This window comes from Aplysia californica, unplaced genomic scaffold (genome assembly GCF_000002075.1).
Source record: "Aplysia californica isolate F4 #8 unplaced genomic scaffold, AplCal3.0 scaffold00016, whole genome shotgun sequence".
Taxonomy (NCBI): Eukaryota; Metazoa; Mollusca; class Gastropoda; order Aplysiida; family Aplysiidae; genus Aplysia; species Aplysia californica.
This window is the reverse complement of record NW_004797286.1, coordinates 2,625,811-2,642,252: the sequence shown is the minus strand read 5'-3', so window position 1 is coordinate 2,642,252 and position 16,442 is coordinate 2,625,811. Positions and strand designations below refer to the sequence as shown.

The following is a 16,442-nucleotide window of genomic DNA, read 5'->3' as shown; positions in this document are numbered from 1 at the left end:
TGTGTGTGTGTGTGTATCCTATACTTTGTTCCAAGTTTCTTTAATCGAGTTATCCAAAGCATCATTACTAGTATCTATATAGAAGAAAACAAAAGAATTCGGTGGGGGCGGGAATGAATTATATTTGGAGAAATATTTCGAGGTTAAAACCGCTGCGTCTACAATTAGGTCAACCCATGATGTGCTACCTTGACAGTTTCTTATTTTAATGTAGAAAAGGTTCATATTAGGACCTTCGGACCTTTCGTGTCGGAAACAAGGCAGCGCCTTTTTTCCTGACTCTTTAATGATCAAAGACTCTGTTTTTGTAGCACACTAGGTCTGATACAAGCCAGCATAATGGCTTTCATTTTCTTATTCATCAAAGTTTTTAAGGAACCTCTTAGTAACTAAAAAAAAAAGAAAAGAAAAAAAAAGAGACATAATAATATAATCATTAGCCTACTTCTTTCACCCACGTAATGTTCCTCGTTATCCTAGGAAAAACCTACTTCCTAAAACCATTACTTTTTATGAGGCCAATGTAGTTTACAATTGAACTGAAACAAGGGCGGTTTTTATATATTATTATGGTATGATTTCTTTTTTTTAAACTTGAGAGGCCTTGTCTTTTTACCCGACATTCATAATAGGCTCGAAAGTTACCGTTCTTATAGATTTTGCGAGTCATCAATGAGGACGGTCAGAAATGACCACTTCGGAAAACGTGTTATGTTAATTCCTTTCTTTAATAAAATGTTCCAATAGATTGACGGTGTGCGCTTTGCTCATACCTGTACCTTTGCCATACCCCTAACTATCTAGCAGGCCGTCGCAGGGCAATGCTTGGAGGATTTAAAAACAATTTATGTCTAAACTTCATTTTCCCAATCAGACACCGAGCCTGTGTCATTATGATAGTGCAGCATAGCCACGCAATTCATTGACTATACTGAATAATATTTACAAGGGATGCAGTGTAAGTAAGCCAATAAACAGTGCCTTATTAGACTAGAGAGGTATTGGTGGGAGAGATGTGGGAAAGAAATCAGTTTGTTTTTATGAATGCCGAGCGTTAATGCTGTTTTTGTGTCAACTTTTATAGCATTGTTGACTTATTCATTTTTCTTAAGTTGGTATGTAGAAACGTTAACGATAATAACAGTAACAACAATATAACAACAGTAATAATAACAATGATGATAATAATAATAATAATAATAATAATAATAATAATAATAATAATAATAATAATAATAATAATAATAATAATAATAATAATAATGATAATGATAATGATAATGATAATAATAATACAAATAATAATGTTTGTATAGTGCCTTTCCCTAAAAAATTTCACTTTCAAGACACTTCACAGAATTGTGAAATAAAATCTAACAATATAGGGCTTGTAATACATTGGCAAATAATTTTGACCTCTGAGAAACATTTTCTTTAAAACCTAGATGCAACTCTCACAAATTCTAGATAGATGTCTATATATGCCAATTTTGGGCGATTGAACACTTCTTTTTTTTTCTATACCGATGTTAGCAGTTTTTCCAGAACCATTTCTCCAAAGACCTGTTTGTGTCTGTCTGTGAGCCAAGCACACAACACATCCGGATACAGCCGGCGTGGTTATATGCTTTTCGTCTTAAAATATCGATACCAACACAAACTTTTACGGCTCAATCCTCTGCCAGACACTCTTGTCTCAACTTGTTTCCTGCTTGAGCTAGTAGTTTCTATCGAACAAATGTGTCTGTCTGTCTGTATTTTAAGTGGGTGTCTTTTTCTGATAAGAACCAAGCGAGGAAGTCGTCGAATGCTGGACGTGGTAGGAAGCTCTAATTTCTTTCCGGGGGACTTATATTTTCCCACTTTATTACTCGATCCTTCTGTCTGCAGCATTGCTTCTTACTAACACCATCATGTGCATTTCTCAAATTCAAGGTCCTGTTGTATTTATACTAATGAAAAGGTCGGACTGTTCACTTTACTGAAGTGCACTTTTTCACTTGGTGTATCATTTCTTTGTGAGAAATAATCACATGTCAATGTGCAGCAGCAAGTTACGTTGGGCCGCTTGTGACCACGTTCAGGTTTCCTCTTTTACTCAAATTCTCCTGCTCTAAGCAGGAAGTAAAGCGTCTCACACAAAATCGAGAAAATGGTCACGTGAGACTAATGCATTTTATATTATGTGAAAGCAAACAACACCCGCTAGTCTTTAACTGGGTCTGACGTATTTGGACATTCTCATTTGTTAGTCAAATGCTTTTTTACCTTTTAAACTGTTGTGGGTTTTCGTATGTTTTACTTCTTTTTGTTATCTGAGTACCATTCCCCCAGCAAATGGGTTATTGACAAACATTGGCGAAGCGTCTATATAATCAAACAATCACTGCTTCCCTTCCTAATTTTGAAACATTGCCGAAGTCAAATTCACCCATAGACATAAACCTCATAAATTAAATGTAAACAAAAAGACGCTCAAAATCACCAATGATTAGTAGATTAGTATGCCTAACATTCAAATCGGTTTCATTGTCACAGACAGAAATAGCCTGTTCACCCCTATCGTGTCACTCCATAAGCAGTCGCGAGCTTTGATTATGTAAGCTTACAGTGAGGCTGGAAGAGTCTACCAAAATTGTTGAATGGAACATGTGTGCAACAGTCAAAACTGTTCCATTGCCACATATACCCTGTTCATCCCTTTCGGGCCACAGTTATAATCAGTCACAAGCACTGATTAGGTAAGCGAACTATTACACGGGTCGAGTCTACATCACAGATGTGAGGGGAACTAACTCCAAATAATATCTTGACTGCTGTGAGTGCTTGGTTTTTTTTTCCTCGATTTTTTTCCGTCCTATAATCAGGTCGTGACCTCGATTATGACACCGGCTCCTGGCCGCGAAACGCTAGACAAAAAAAACAGCCAAATGTGAAATGAAAAATTAATAATTGTCATGTTCTACCAAAGAGTTTAGTCTCACTGGTATTGGTATTACATACATGCTTCTTTGCTTTGTGTTAGTGTATTCACATTTAAAGATAAATTTAATGTTTGTTGAAATAAATATTTAATGAGATACTTTCCCGATTATTTTAGCGGTTGAACATGCATACAACAACATGAATTCAGGATTTGTTTTAATTCACGACTCAGTGATGCCGCCTCGAGTAGGATTCGTGTGTGATAGATCTATATCTCCAGGCCCTATCTGGTCCCATCTCAATTTGATTACCCTGTCAAACAAGTCAGCCTTCGCCCCTGTTGACAAATAATGGATATCTTCACGTTCCTTTTTGTATTTCCCATCAGTGTGTCATTTGTATTGCTTTTTCCCCCGAGACAGCTGTACCAACACCTAAAGTACAAGCGTACCATATGTTGTTCTGTTAACGGCTGTTGAAAGGGAACACATGTATGATATGGGATTTCCAGCAGCGGAGGGCTAACGGTCATCATTGTCTTTTTGTTGTTCTTGATATATCCTTCAGGATTTTTTACCTTTAAACTTATACCCTACTAGACACAGTTTAAGCCTTTATATCCTTCTCACAACCCACCCCACCCCTATAAAACCTGTTGAAAGAAATGGAAGAACTCTAACAATTTCGAGACTTTTTGGAATCGAATTTTTTACTTTTATACGGCGGTCACGTCCCAACCCATAAGCATATCAATTTTCGAATTTTCGAATAAAGTAAATTAGAGAAACAAAAATAGGATCTCACATATTCCTATTCATGCTGACTTCTATATCTTCTTTCCCATTTCACAACTAATACGCTACTCTCTTACTCACTTTCAACAGACCACCTCCTTCCTCCCAAACCTACAATTCCCCTCTTTCATCCTACAAACCATTCAGACATTTTTACTTTCTTACCAACATACCCCTTCCATATTCTAATTTTCCAGAGCTTACGCGATCCTTACCCCCACCCCTACACCCCGTTCCACATCCATTGGCCTCTCTTCTTTACTCTTTCCACACTGAGGGTTTTTTAAAATTACCTTTCTCCCACTTTGCCTCCCACTGCCCCTCCCCTTCTTTGCCATAGCCTCACTGCATGGCACCAAAACATCGTTCTTCTGCAACATTTTGAGAAGGCTCCGTGGAGTAAGGATGACAGGTTCGAGGTTGGGATGGGGTTAGCGGGAGGAAGAAAAAAAGAGAGAGCTAGACAGACAGACAGACAGACAGACAGACAGTCAGACGTGTAGATACACACATATATAGAGAAACCTTTAGACAGCTGATTGATAGACATATAATTTGAACTGCATTAATGTCGGAAAAAACATGGTAGCAGGCGAAAAATAGTTGATTAAAACTATGTTTTTTCATTCTTTTATACAAAAATATATCTATCTATCTATCTATCTATCTATCTATCTATCTATCTATCTATCTATCTATCCATATACAAACACTCACGCACATACACAAAAACGTGTATTTCTTTTAAATAATGTATCACAAACACACATACACACACACACACACACACACACACACATAAACACACATACACACATGCATACACTCAGTCATACACACACACACACACACACACACACAAACACACACACATAAACACACACACACATACACACACAAACACACACACACATAAACACCCACACACACACACACACGCACGTATTGGAGCTATTGCCTTCTGTGGCCTTTTATCACTTGAATCTCCCCGCGTGCCCACAGATGAGCAGCCTATAATACTCACCAATAACCAGAGTCATCTTGAGAGTCCGGGACCTTGCCCTCTCGATGTTGCCTATCCCAGATCGACGAAGACCCCCTTGCTCGGCGGGGGTGCCGTCATAGCCGCTGATTCGCATCTCGTCTGTATCCATGATGAAGGTGTGAGGGTAGGGGGCAGGGGTGGGGTCAGGGGGTGTGGGGGGGGGAGTAGAGAGGTTGACAAAATGAGGTTTATATTTTTGGAGCAGGGGGAGGGGTGCGAGAAGGAGCCCAGGGTTCGCGATGAAGGGGGAGGGGTTTGGGGGTGGAAGAAAGGGTCAGGGTGTGTGGGTTAAGGGGAGGTGAAGGGGTTGGGAAAATGGGGTTTACATTTTTCGAGCAGGGTATGGGGGAGGGGGTGTGGGAAGGGGCCAGGGTGTTTAGAGTAGGGGTAGGGGTGGTTGGCAGAGTGAGATTATGAGGGGTAGGGGTGGGTGAAGGAGGGGGGAGCGGATGTATGGTTGTGAGGTGGTGATGGGTTGGGCGGAAGAGATGGAAAGTGAGTCAGGGTGTGTACGGGAAGTAAAGGGGAGGGAAAGGGTTGTGAGTAAAAATGTAGAGCGTTGGGAGTGAGAGGGGAGAAGAGTATGTTGGGAAGTTAAAGGAGAAAGAAAAGTGGAGGGGTGGGAAAAAGAAAGTGGATTAGTTTGAGAGAGAGAGAGAGAGAGAGAGAGAGAGAGAGAGAGAGAGAGAGAGAGAGAAAGAGAGGGGGGGAACAGAGTATAAGGATGGAGTAACTAGGACACGGAGTGTGGAGGGTTAAGTGGGGAGGAGGACGAGCGCAAGGAGGTAGGGGCGTGAGTAGGAGTTGTATAAGGGTAGGAAGAGGATGGGGGAGGGGGCAAATAGTCAAGAGAAAGATATGGATGAGATTGGAAAAAAGAGAGGAGGGGGATAGTGAGTGGGCGGATAGTGAGGATGGGGTTATTGAGAGAGGAAGTAGTGGGGAAGGGATAGTCGTTTGTAGATGAATGGAAGAGGACAGTGACGGAGGAGATAATGGCGAGGAGGGGGTTGTAAAAATTGTCAGATGGTGAAGAGTATAGAGGATAATAATATAGTGAGCAGTGAGTGAATGATGAGGGATTAGAGGCGGGATAGGATTGTGGCAGAGGTGGGACGGGGATGGGGGGATAACGAGTGAGGAGTGCGGCGGAATAAAGAGGGGAACGAAAGAAAAATCATACAGAAATTGTAAGAATATTGAATTATGTATTTTTGTAAGAGTGCTCAGATGTAAAGTGCATTCTGAATACCGCACTTTCAAAGAAACATAGCTTATAGGAATAATGAAGCTAATATTACGAGGAATGTGTTAACAAACCTGCCAAGTGTGTTTACAAATAGTCTATTGATATCAAAGAGGTTCGTTTCCCCTTGTCGCTCTAGGCCCTGGGATGTAAGGATATTTTAAGTCAAGGTTGATAATAATGATCTCAAACAGAAACGTTTACGTGTTTTATGCTTTTTTGCAATGAAGCCGCAGCTTGACAGACTAAGAAAATTCATTAACTATATTGTTGCTGTGCTACAACTGGCTATTTTTTAAAACAGCTCAACATCAAAACACGTTTTATCATAAGTGCCCAAACAAGCAGACAGGTGAAAAGCATTAATCCCAAGATATGGGTCTGTAGTAAAGTGTTCCATTCACAAATACCCGGAACCAACGAGTGCCTGAAACAAATTAGAACACTCACTTCTTTCACTGACTGCGCGAGACATTTTCTATAGCTGACATTAAAGCAAATGTGTATATTATTATTGATAACTGGCTGTCGTTCAATAGCCTCCGAGAAATCGCTACAGTCATTGTGGGCGTTAGCTAATCTACTTGTAGTGAAGAAAAGCATCTTGACAAAATAACCGTCATTTAGTGCTGGGAAAAGAAATATACACAAGAACGCAGCAGTATCTGCTTGTATCGCCTCCACCCCCCCCCCTGAAAATGCACTGTTACGCTCTCAGCAGTAGTATAGTATAGGCACATACTTAGCAATGATAGTGTAGTACGTGTAGTAGTCAACTTTTACTGTTGCCGCTGTCACCTGAAAGTTCACAGTTTGATCACCTGCGACTGTGGTGCAGCATTTAAGCACATTGTCGTCGCACTCAGATGAGCTGGGTTCGATTCCTGAGTAGGGAAATTATTTTTCGAGTACATCGGTATTTCTGCTATTCTCTCAGCCCGGATTGGCGTTGACAGGCAAGGTCGAAGTCCACCTCTTATATGATCTAAATTGTATCGATCGGGGCGTAAAACTCTTATATCAAAAATGGAAAATAAAAATTGTTATATCCACAAAAACCGTCAAATGATTTTTTGTAGAGTTTAACAAAAATGTTTTAAATGTTTCTCGTATTGGCGACAACAAAAGACTCTAGGTTCCCTCTAAATTACCGGACTCTGTTTACTAGGAGGATTTAGCATTGACCGTCATGATCTCTGGATTTTTGATTATTTCGCCTTACGCATCGAGGGTTACAATTTTTGTAGAATGCAACTCCTCAACCGTGACTTCACAGCGTGCTGAACTGCTTTACACAACAATTACTTTTGGGATTTTCATAAACTTGGAATAGAACCGTTAAATGTGCAGTTTAACTTAAATGTAATTTATATTGTAATGTCTAAACTGCGTGAAGTCATGTTTTAAAAGAAAAGAAGGGTTCATTGAATGGATCTTGAAGCGGGGTTAGCTTCAAAGTGAAGTAAGTGTGGTGATATTATTTAAGATTTAGAAAATTTGCTTTCCTTGTATTATTGCTCTCCTTCGTCGTCCCTCAAAAAACCGTTTTAATAAACAAAGCGTTGTTTCACAAGCTGCTTTTCGTGTAAAGTCGGTTTCTTAAACGAAATGAAATATTCGTCCCATCAAAACGTCAAATTCGGCTGCATTAGGCTAATACTGTTCGACAAGCAGCGCGAGGCGCGGGTTTGTTTGGTTGTTGTTGTTTTTTTTTTTGTTTCGGGGGGGGGGGGGGGGTGGAAGGGGGATTGGCGATTCAAAAGATCAAATTTATTGTTTCCATTACAGTTTGCTACGACGTTCACATTGAAAATCAAGACATTAAGCTTTAAAGAATATTTGTAAGAAGGATCTTCCCTAGATTCAACAGGTCCTTTAAACGAAACTAAAACTGAACTTGAGATCTTTAGCTTTCAAACGGTGTAAGCCTTCAAGGAATACACAACAATAGATAAGCACTTCAATGTGTTTTACATCAACTCTAAGTCGACTTTGGAAATCCCTTGTGCAAGCAGAAAGTGGTATAAGCCAAGAGGCTGGGCTCTCAGTTGTTACAGAAAATGTACTTGAGTCTTAAGCTCTAACATCACTTCAAATAACTTTCCTTAGATATATGACATACATACATTTGAAAATCCATAAAACCAAAGTGTGTGGCCACACCATAACTGTAGGAAAACTGCAAAACATTGTAATTGCACTGGGAAACGGGAGGAAGGCTAATCCGCTTATTGAGTTTATCTGCCTAATCTTTCTATGTTGACCACCTGGTTTGTGCTCAGGGGCTAAAAATCAAAATAAGCTAAATCAAATCAATCCCCAGAAGATTTACTGCTATTCTCTTATTATGTACCCACTTATCACAACTCAAAATACTGCTTAGTTCTTTAATTTTAGAAATCTCATTTGACGTCAATGGTTGACGTCCTTAATATATTTCTTCCCACAACCCTTAATTAATTGTTTCTTTGTCTTAAGATTATCTTTTCAGCTTGTTCCCGAGTGGAGAAACGAATACAATCTCATCCTAACAATTGTACTTAAATCGATAATCCAGTTGTCCTTGGAGAATGAATATTATCTTCTATTATCTAAAAGCCGAGGCATTTGAGAAATGAAACCATCATTTTCTTTTTTTAAAAGCAAATGGATATAAGTGATGTGTTCTTCAAATAGCTTCCAAGCACCTATCCTTATCCCAATGTATATCCCCCATAGATTTGATGGAGAGTAAAAACAAAACTACATGAAATCGACGTGGCCAGTGTCTGTCACCTGGATGATAGTCTTCAAATGTAAATCATGTACAGTATTTTCTTCTCTTACTACAGGTCCACCATTTACAACCACAACACCGGATCAACACGACTGAGTAAAAAAAGTTCGTTGGACTGAAAAGCAAATAATTATATTGTGTATATCTAAGCAAAATAACGGATGATAGCTTCGCAAAAGATCTAGGACAATGCCCGGCTCAAACCAATTCTCTGACACCCAAATAAGTAAGACACACCGAAAGAATAGCTAGTCGGCATGGAACACGCGATTATTACTTCTATTTTCATCTTCGGAAATTAAAATGGGTTTTAGAACATTCTTTTTCTTCAGGTGTCAGGTCCGGAGCAGACATTGACGATCATGGCGGCCCACTCTTTCCTGTTGTCTGTCTCCCTGATCCGCTCAGTTTTTGTCACTTCATTATTTGTTGCTTAGGTGTTGAGGCTATGTGTGTATGTTGTTCTTGGTCTTTCCATGTCATTCTTTCCCTCTATCTTTTCACACAGTAGTAGTTTCTCTAGTCTATTTGATCTTTAGTGTGAACAAGGAATAATGTCAGTTATCTTTTTCTGTTGATTCTGATAATAGATCTTTCACATAACCTTCCATTTCCGAATATTACACTTACATAAAACTTCCACTTTAATTTTTTTTATAGCTGAAAAAGCAGGTGTGTCTTTTCAAAGATTAGCGAACTTTCAGAAAAGAGTACATCAACTTTGAATGAAAAATGTAAAATACGGAAAGGGCAAAAAGGTTTGAAAAAGAAAGGGATAGGAAAAAGTAGGAGAGAATTAAAGGCGAAGAAGGCGATCGTGAGATGAATATTAGGCATAAGCAAGTGTCTTATCTCACCTGTTCTTAAACTGGAAAACAGCTTAAACAAAAAAGTATATCTTTAAACAGATTTAGCAAATGAAGCTTTTCTGCTGTTTTCTTAAAACCCTCCACCCTAATGCTTTTCTCTAAAGGAGTTCTTCTAACCAATGTTTGAAAGATCTAACTTTCTAACCTTCCTTTTTTCTGGGAGAAATGCTATTGAGAAAGGTTGCCAAATGATGGCGATCCAAATTGAAACAAGTATGCAGTTTTCCAGGAATCTGAATTGCCGGGTGGGGGAGGGGGGAAACACTTTCTACATGGATGTACTTTAAAAATTGCCCGCGCTCTTGGATTTTGAGTAACTTATGAAGACTTGGTTTGGCTTATCATAGTAGAAGACTGATTGCTTGTAACCCCATCCCCCACCCCCCACCCCTCCGGAGAATCCTTCCTAATCCCCACCTTTATGTTGGATTGTGCCCTATTTCAAAGTCTTTTATGTGCGATTCTTAGATGATAAACCTTTATGTATGCAAAGGGTCTCCAGCCATTCTAGTTTTTTTAAGGATGCTGTGTAAATATTTAGTTGTGTATAACCTTCTTGGTCGCTGCCATTTTTTCCATTTACTCTTCCCGTAAGTTATTGATGAGCTTTTGCTTGACCGTGAACTCAGAACACATTTTGACTTTCGGAGCGATCCCCGTTGGACAGAAATATGATATCCGCACTTGTTAATTCTTTCCTTTCATTATATAAAATTTGCTCGAAATATCCCATTACATCCTGTAGCATCCCCAAGAGGCCAATCTGGTTCATGACCTCGGCATTTCACAAAGTTGGGAAGCCACTTACGGAAAGGAATAGAAGAGACATTTTTTAAAATAATTAGGCGGCAAGCAAGAGTAAGGGAGATAAAAAGAGAAAAGGTGGGGGAAGAGAGAGAGGGAGAGAGAGAGGGGGAAAGAGAGAGAGAGAGAGAGAGAAAGAGGTAGAAAGGGAGAGAAATTTTGAACCATGATAGAATAATAGAGAAAAAGGGAATTATATATTATATGTATATTATAATATAATATATATTTATTCATTTATTTATATGGTGACACTAATGGTGGACCTGTTGAGATAGATTTCACTGAGAACAAGGGGAAACCAAAATTAATGACTTTTTAGTTATGTGAAGCGGAGTCTGAATTTATTAAATGTCATGGCAGCAAAATTGGCACTGCGTCATAACTCAACGGTGGGGCGGCTGTGTGACTGCAAAAATATATCAAACTTTTAAAATCAAGGCGGTTTTCGTCTAGTTTTGAATTCACACGGGTAGCGTCTGAGAATAGGCCTTTGATAATTTATAGCGTGCATAAGTATTAAATGTGACATTAACTTTAATACCCCGTGTAGGAAACCTTCTATAACCAATTCCCCGACCAAGGAGCACATAACAGCAATGGATTCCATTATCCAGCCTATTTGTCGAATTATTGTTGAAGTCTGTGGTATAAGAAAAAGTTTGATAATAATAATAATAACGCGTTGACACTTTTATAGTATACGTCATGTTCTTTTTAGTATTTAAATTATTTAATTTTTTTTGCTCTTCTGTCTTTTCGTTCTTTTTCCTTCATGCGTATTAGATTATTAATACTATGATCTTCACGCCCGCTTTTGGTCCGTCTGAAATAATCCTTACCTTTGCTCTGCCTGGACTTTTTGGAGATGCGGACTAAGATGACACAATACGATGACGTAATGATGACGAGCGGCAGTCCGTAAAGGGCGATAATGCTGAAGAGATTATAGGCCAGCTCGTGCTCTGGAGTGGGGAAGAAGTTGAAGGTGACACACTGCTCAAACCACTTGTACTTGGGGTGTCTTTCCACATGGAATATTATACTCTGGGGAAGATAAGATGGAATATTTTAGGCATTATAATAATATATAACAAAGGTAAAGGGAAACCTCACCCCCCCCCCCCTCATTTGATGTAGATGTTTAACCAGCCAGACTTGAGAGACCATAACACCAAGTACTCAGGCTATAAAGAAAGAGGTAAACCATGCATATATTATTATTATGGTTAGCGTGTTGTGTTTAGATAGAGAGGGAGCGAGAGAGAGAGAGAGAGAGAGAGAGAGAGAGAGAGAGAGAGAGAGAGAGAGACAGACAGACAGACAGACAGACAGACAGACAGACAGACAGATTTTCCCGGGATCGATTTAGAACTTAAAATTCCATCTGTCAGTCAGGACCATTACTGCACACTATTAATGCTCGATCCAGTCAACAAATATCCCACGATCTCGAACGTTCGACTCAGAAAAAAGCCCCTGCCTTTCAGCACGTGAGGCTGAGATCTGTTATTTACAGTTATCACAATGCCAACCGAGTTCTCTACACATGTTGCAGAGGATATAAAAAAGCTAATTATTCCCATTGCGTCTACCTGCAACAAAATTAATAAGTAACTAAGATAGATTATAATTCGTTTCCGAAGCAATGAAGCGGCTCCACTCGGGAAAAGCCGTTTGATCCTCCATTTTATATCCCATGGTTTTCGTCTTTGGTTTAGACATATTGGAGTCCTGGGGTGAGTTGTTACTTCAGGACTGCCGAGCAGATGGCCCTTTCTCCAATTCCCAACGAGGCGATCTGCTCTTGGGTCGTTTTGGGGAAGATTTTAAAAGTCTTCACTCATTAGGCTATGTCCGATTGGAGATGGACATCAAATTCGGAAGTTTTGCTTTTTTTTAAACTTATATTTTTTGCAAGGGCGATAGACCAGTACAATATCGCACTCATTAACCTGTGATTAAGTGGCCTCATGACGCCAATATTGGTCCCGGAGCTACGATAAATTGGTGAATGAACTCTCAATACTTTTTTTTTAATGTCGCCCTAAATACCAACAAAAGAGTACATGGATAGATACATTTGTGTCATGACGCGGTGAAATCAGGCACTCATCAGATGTGGTTTTGTTTTGTTTTTTTGTTTCTGTTTTGTTTTTTGTTGTTTCTTGTTTGTTTGGTTTGTTTTTGTGTTGTTGTTGAGTTTTTTTTGGTTTTTTGTTGTTGCTGTTGTTTGGGGGTTTTTTTGGGGGGGATGATATGGAGTTATTGGTATAACCTTACAGCTTGTTTACCTGTCTTGGTTTGGTGAAAAACATATTCTAAATAGCTGTCCAAATATTTGCGATTGAAGGAGGCAAAATGTTTGAGAACTTGACCGCCAAAGTTTTTGAATTCAAAAGATTGAGAGTCTTTGGAAGCTGCACATGTATTATCTGTTATGCCTTTCGTCAACATTTTCCACTAAACCGAACTCAGAAATGTGGGGGTTTTTAATAGACATAAAAGGCATTAAGATTTTCTCTTTTTTTTCTGAAACCAATAAAAGTTGGCCAACAGTCGGAAAAAATATGTTTCTTTCGTTTCATTATTTTGACATGCGTCTGATTTCACCACGATGCCACACAACTGATGCCCACGATGACACAATGTATTTGCAGCGGTATACCCATCCTTCTGTAGGATTTAGTATCTTAAAAACTATAAGGCTAACCTTGACAGGTAGGCTCCAAATAACCCCTAACCGGAACCATCATAATTGTGTTTGAATTGGCATAGTAGAACATTTAGAGTTATTAATGGAGGAACAGTAGATGAAATACAACCATATAATGTTTCTACTTGATGGAGAGATATAAGACCCGTTCTTTGATTTCTCCACAAAGCAATTAAACAGACATCTTTCGTCTAGACCAAAGTCTCTCTTGAGCAGTCCCCATACTGCTCGGGGCGCCTTTCCTGTGATGTCAGACAGACATGTTAAATTGTAATTGATTTGTTCGAACGACATCCCCACCATCAACGACCATTACAGTCATCAATTATTACTCTGCATTATTTTTAACGACGGTGGCGATCTAAAATAAGTTAAAAGGCAATTAATATAATAGTCTATGAACGTGGATAAAAATAGGGTAGGGCGTACATGTATATATGCATGTGTTGCATTTGACTATTAGGACGACACTAAATTGGAAAGAGAGAGGATAAAGATCAGAAAGACATAAACACAGGCACTTCCAATCAGATAGAGAGAGAGAGAGAGAGAGAGAGAGAGAGAGAGAGAGAGAGAGAGAGAGAGAGATAGGGAAAGAGAGAGAGAGGGGGGGGATGGGGAGAGAAAGAGAGAGAGAGAGAGAGAGAAAGAGAGAGAGACAGACAGACAGACAGACAGACAGAAAGGGACGAGAGAGAAAGAGAGAGGATCTGGGATTGGCTGATAAACCGACAGATAGTCATACAGATATAACAGCTGTTTGTTTTTGTACTATTTCAATATTGGTTTATTTTAATATGTACTCTACGGTGCTTCTAGATAACGAAGCTCTGATATATACGGGCAAATATATAATATGTATTTAACACCTTGTACAATATATATATATATATATATATATATATATATATATATATATATATATATATATATATATGTACACACGTGTGTGTGTGTGTGTGTGTGTGTGTGTGTGTGTGTGTGTGTGTGTGTGTGTGTTTTGGTGCACTGTATATATATATACATATACTACTAAAACGTAATCACTGCTCAATATTATCATACATACATATAGATGTACATATATTCGTATATAATGATATATTTATATACTTATATATGAAGGGAGAAACATCTCGGAGGTTCCGTGTGCAAGTTGCTGATGTTAAAGATCCCCTCATGATCCAAAATCGATAAGACAGCCCCCACTTTGGAAACATTCAAAATTTCTTACCAACTGATGTTTAATGTGTTCCGCGAGCTCATATGACCTTGCTGTTTCTAGTGCCGTACAAGACTTACCAAATCCTTTTTTTTTTTAGATAGATAGATAGATAGATAGATAGATAGATAGATAGATAGATAGATAGATAGATAATTAAATAATTGTAACATAACAAGTTATCAACATATAATATGAGGGTATTAAATATGGATTATATTCGACGTGTTATTGGGTTGAAAGCACATTTTGGGGATGAGATCCTTACAGAAATGGGAAATGATTTTGTGCAAATAAATGAAACACATTGAGCAGAGCACCAATACATTTATTCCATTTTTATTCCTGTATTATGTTTCCATAATTATCTTGCACAATAAATAAAGTTAGGAGTCCTGCACGTATCTTCAGACCTGTCAAGTTTTTTCCCCTCTTTTCTTTTTTTTTAAGACAGGTAAGAAAAGATAAGGTAAGATTGGATAAGATAAGATACGATAAGATAAAATAAGATAAGACAAATCTGTATTGTCCAGATCCTGCTGCACTGGTTTGGAATTTCACCACGTACACACACACACACACACACACACACACACACACACACACACACACACACACACACACACACACACACACACACACACACACATACACACATTCACACAGAAGGGAGAGCGAGTTTGAGGGATTTTGGGGGAGGGTTGGGGATAACGTTTTCACCTTAGCGTCATACATTTGGATGACGCAATTTCCTCATTCTCACTGCTGTAACGACGACATAATAGTTGTGTTAGTTTAACTTTAAATATCTGATCCTATAAGGGGGTTTATAAATGACCTTCCGTTATCACATCTGTCGTTATGAATGGACAGGAAGACAAACGACCCTTCCTCTTATTGGTGTTTCGGTGCTTTTGGAAGAGGTGCAAATTGGAGAGAAATGTCATGCTTTCCATAAAATAAGAGGAATTGAGATTCATTTCGATCTTCGGTGTCGTGAGTGGGTGTGTTTGTGCTGTATTCTTGTAAACATTTAAAATAATACTTTGTAATTTGTTCACGGATTTTCGTTTTTCTCGAATTTGAATTTCACCTCAATAGATAACAATTTTGGTTATGGGTTTTCGATTTTGTGGCGTCAAAAGCTGTTATGCCCATTTTTTCTTTACGGATAAGAGGAGAAGAAAGACAAAAATTGTAATATCTACGTCGTTTAATTTAGCGGTCCTTACATTTATAACAAAATAAGATATGAATGCTAAATAGATTAAAAAGAAGAAAATCTAGATCGGGCAATATACGATCCTTTCATTTTCTCATTTGTGTACGTCATTGTTAGATTGTTTTGCTATATGATCATGTTTCACTTCTTTGCTAAGACGAGAAGATAGCAAAGCCAAAACCAGAAGAGTACAATTTAATTCCTGCCAATTCGAGCTAACTTTCACTGTTTTAACCTTACAAATAATAAGTGATCAATGTAAGGGTGCTTTGAAGAACATAACGACAATCGAATCGAAAGAGAATTCTTGAAAGTATTTCAATTATTATTTTTGCTTTTCCAAAACTATGACGTGACACTTGACAACATGAACTTTCTCTATATCAACAAACATTGAATTTTCATGTTCGTCTTCAATTGTGCCTGTTTCAGGCCTGTAATTTCATTTGTGATCCCTTTGATCTCAAATTTCGAAGATGACGTCCTACCGTCTTTGACAATATTTCAGGAAAAAAAGTTATTAGTGCGAAAAAAATCACCAAGGCGGTTGGCTTAAAAATTACTTCATATATGATTGCAATAGATACATCCGAAGACCTAATGATCTAAACAGGTCCAGCTAGACATCCATTGACAGTGTCATAGTTAGTTGGGAGCGTTCTCAGTTCAGTTTGTAAAGATTTCCAAAGAAATGAACATCATATTGTGTTTATGAATGAGCTCGGAGTCGTTTAATCACCTTTCTTCCATCCAACTTTCTCTCTCTCTTTCTCTCTCTCCCTCTCTCTCTCTCTCTCTCTCTTTCTCTCTTTCTCTCTCTCTC

The 16,442-nt window shown here is 38.5% G+C and overlaps 1 protein-coding gene across 1 annotated transcript in view; it reads right to left on the bottom strand.

The window, feature by feature from the left end:
• The window catches only part of LOC101851383 (gonadotropin-releasing hormone receptor), a gene marked incomplete in the record, with an annotated part of 253,914 nt that overhangs the window by 53,643 nt on the left and 183,829 nt on the right, over positions 1-16,442 (bottom strand). Inside the window, 2 exon segments of the mRNA XM_035971357.1 lie at positions 4,744-4,863; positions 11,302-11,506. Coding sequence (XP_035827250.1) covers positions 4,744-4,863; positions 11,302-11,506 — 325 coding nt within the window.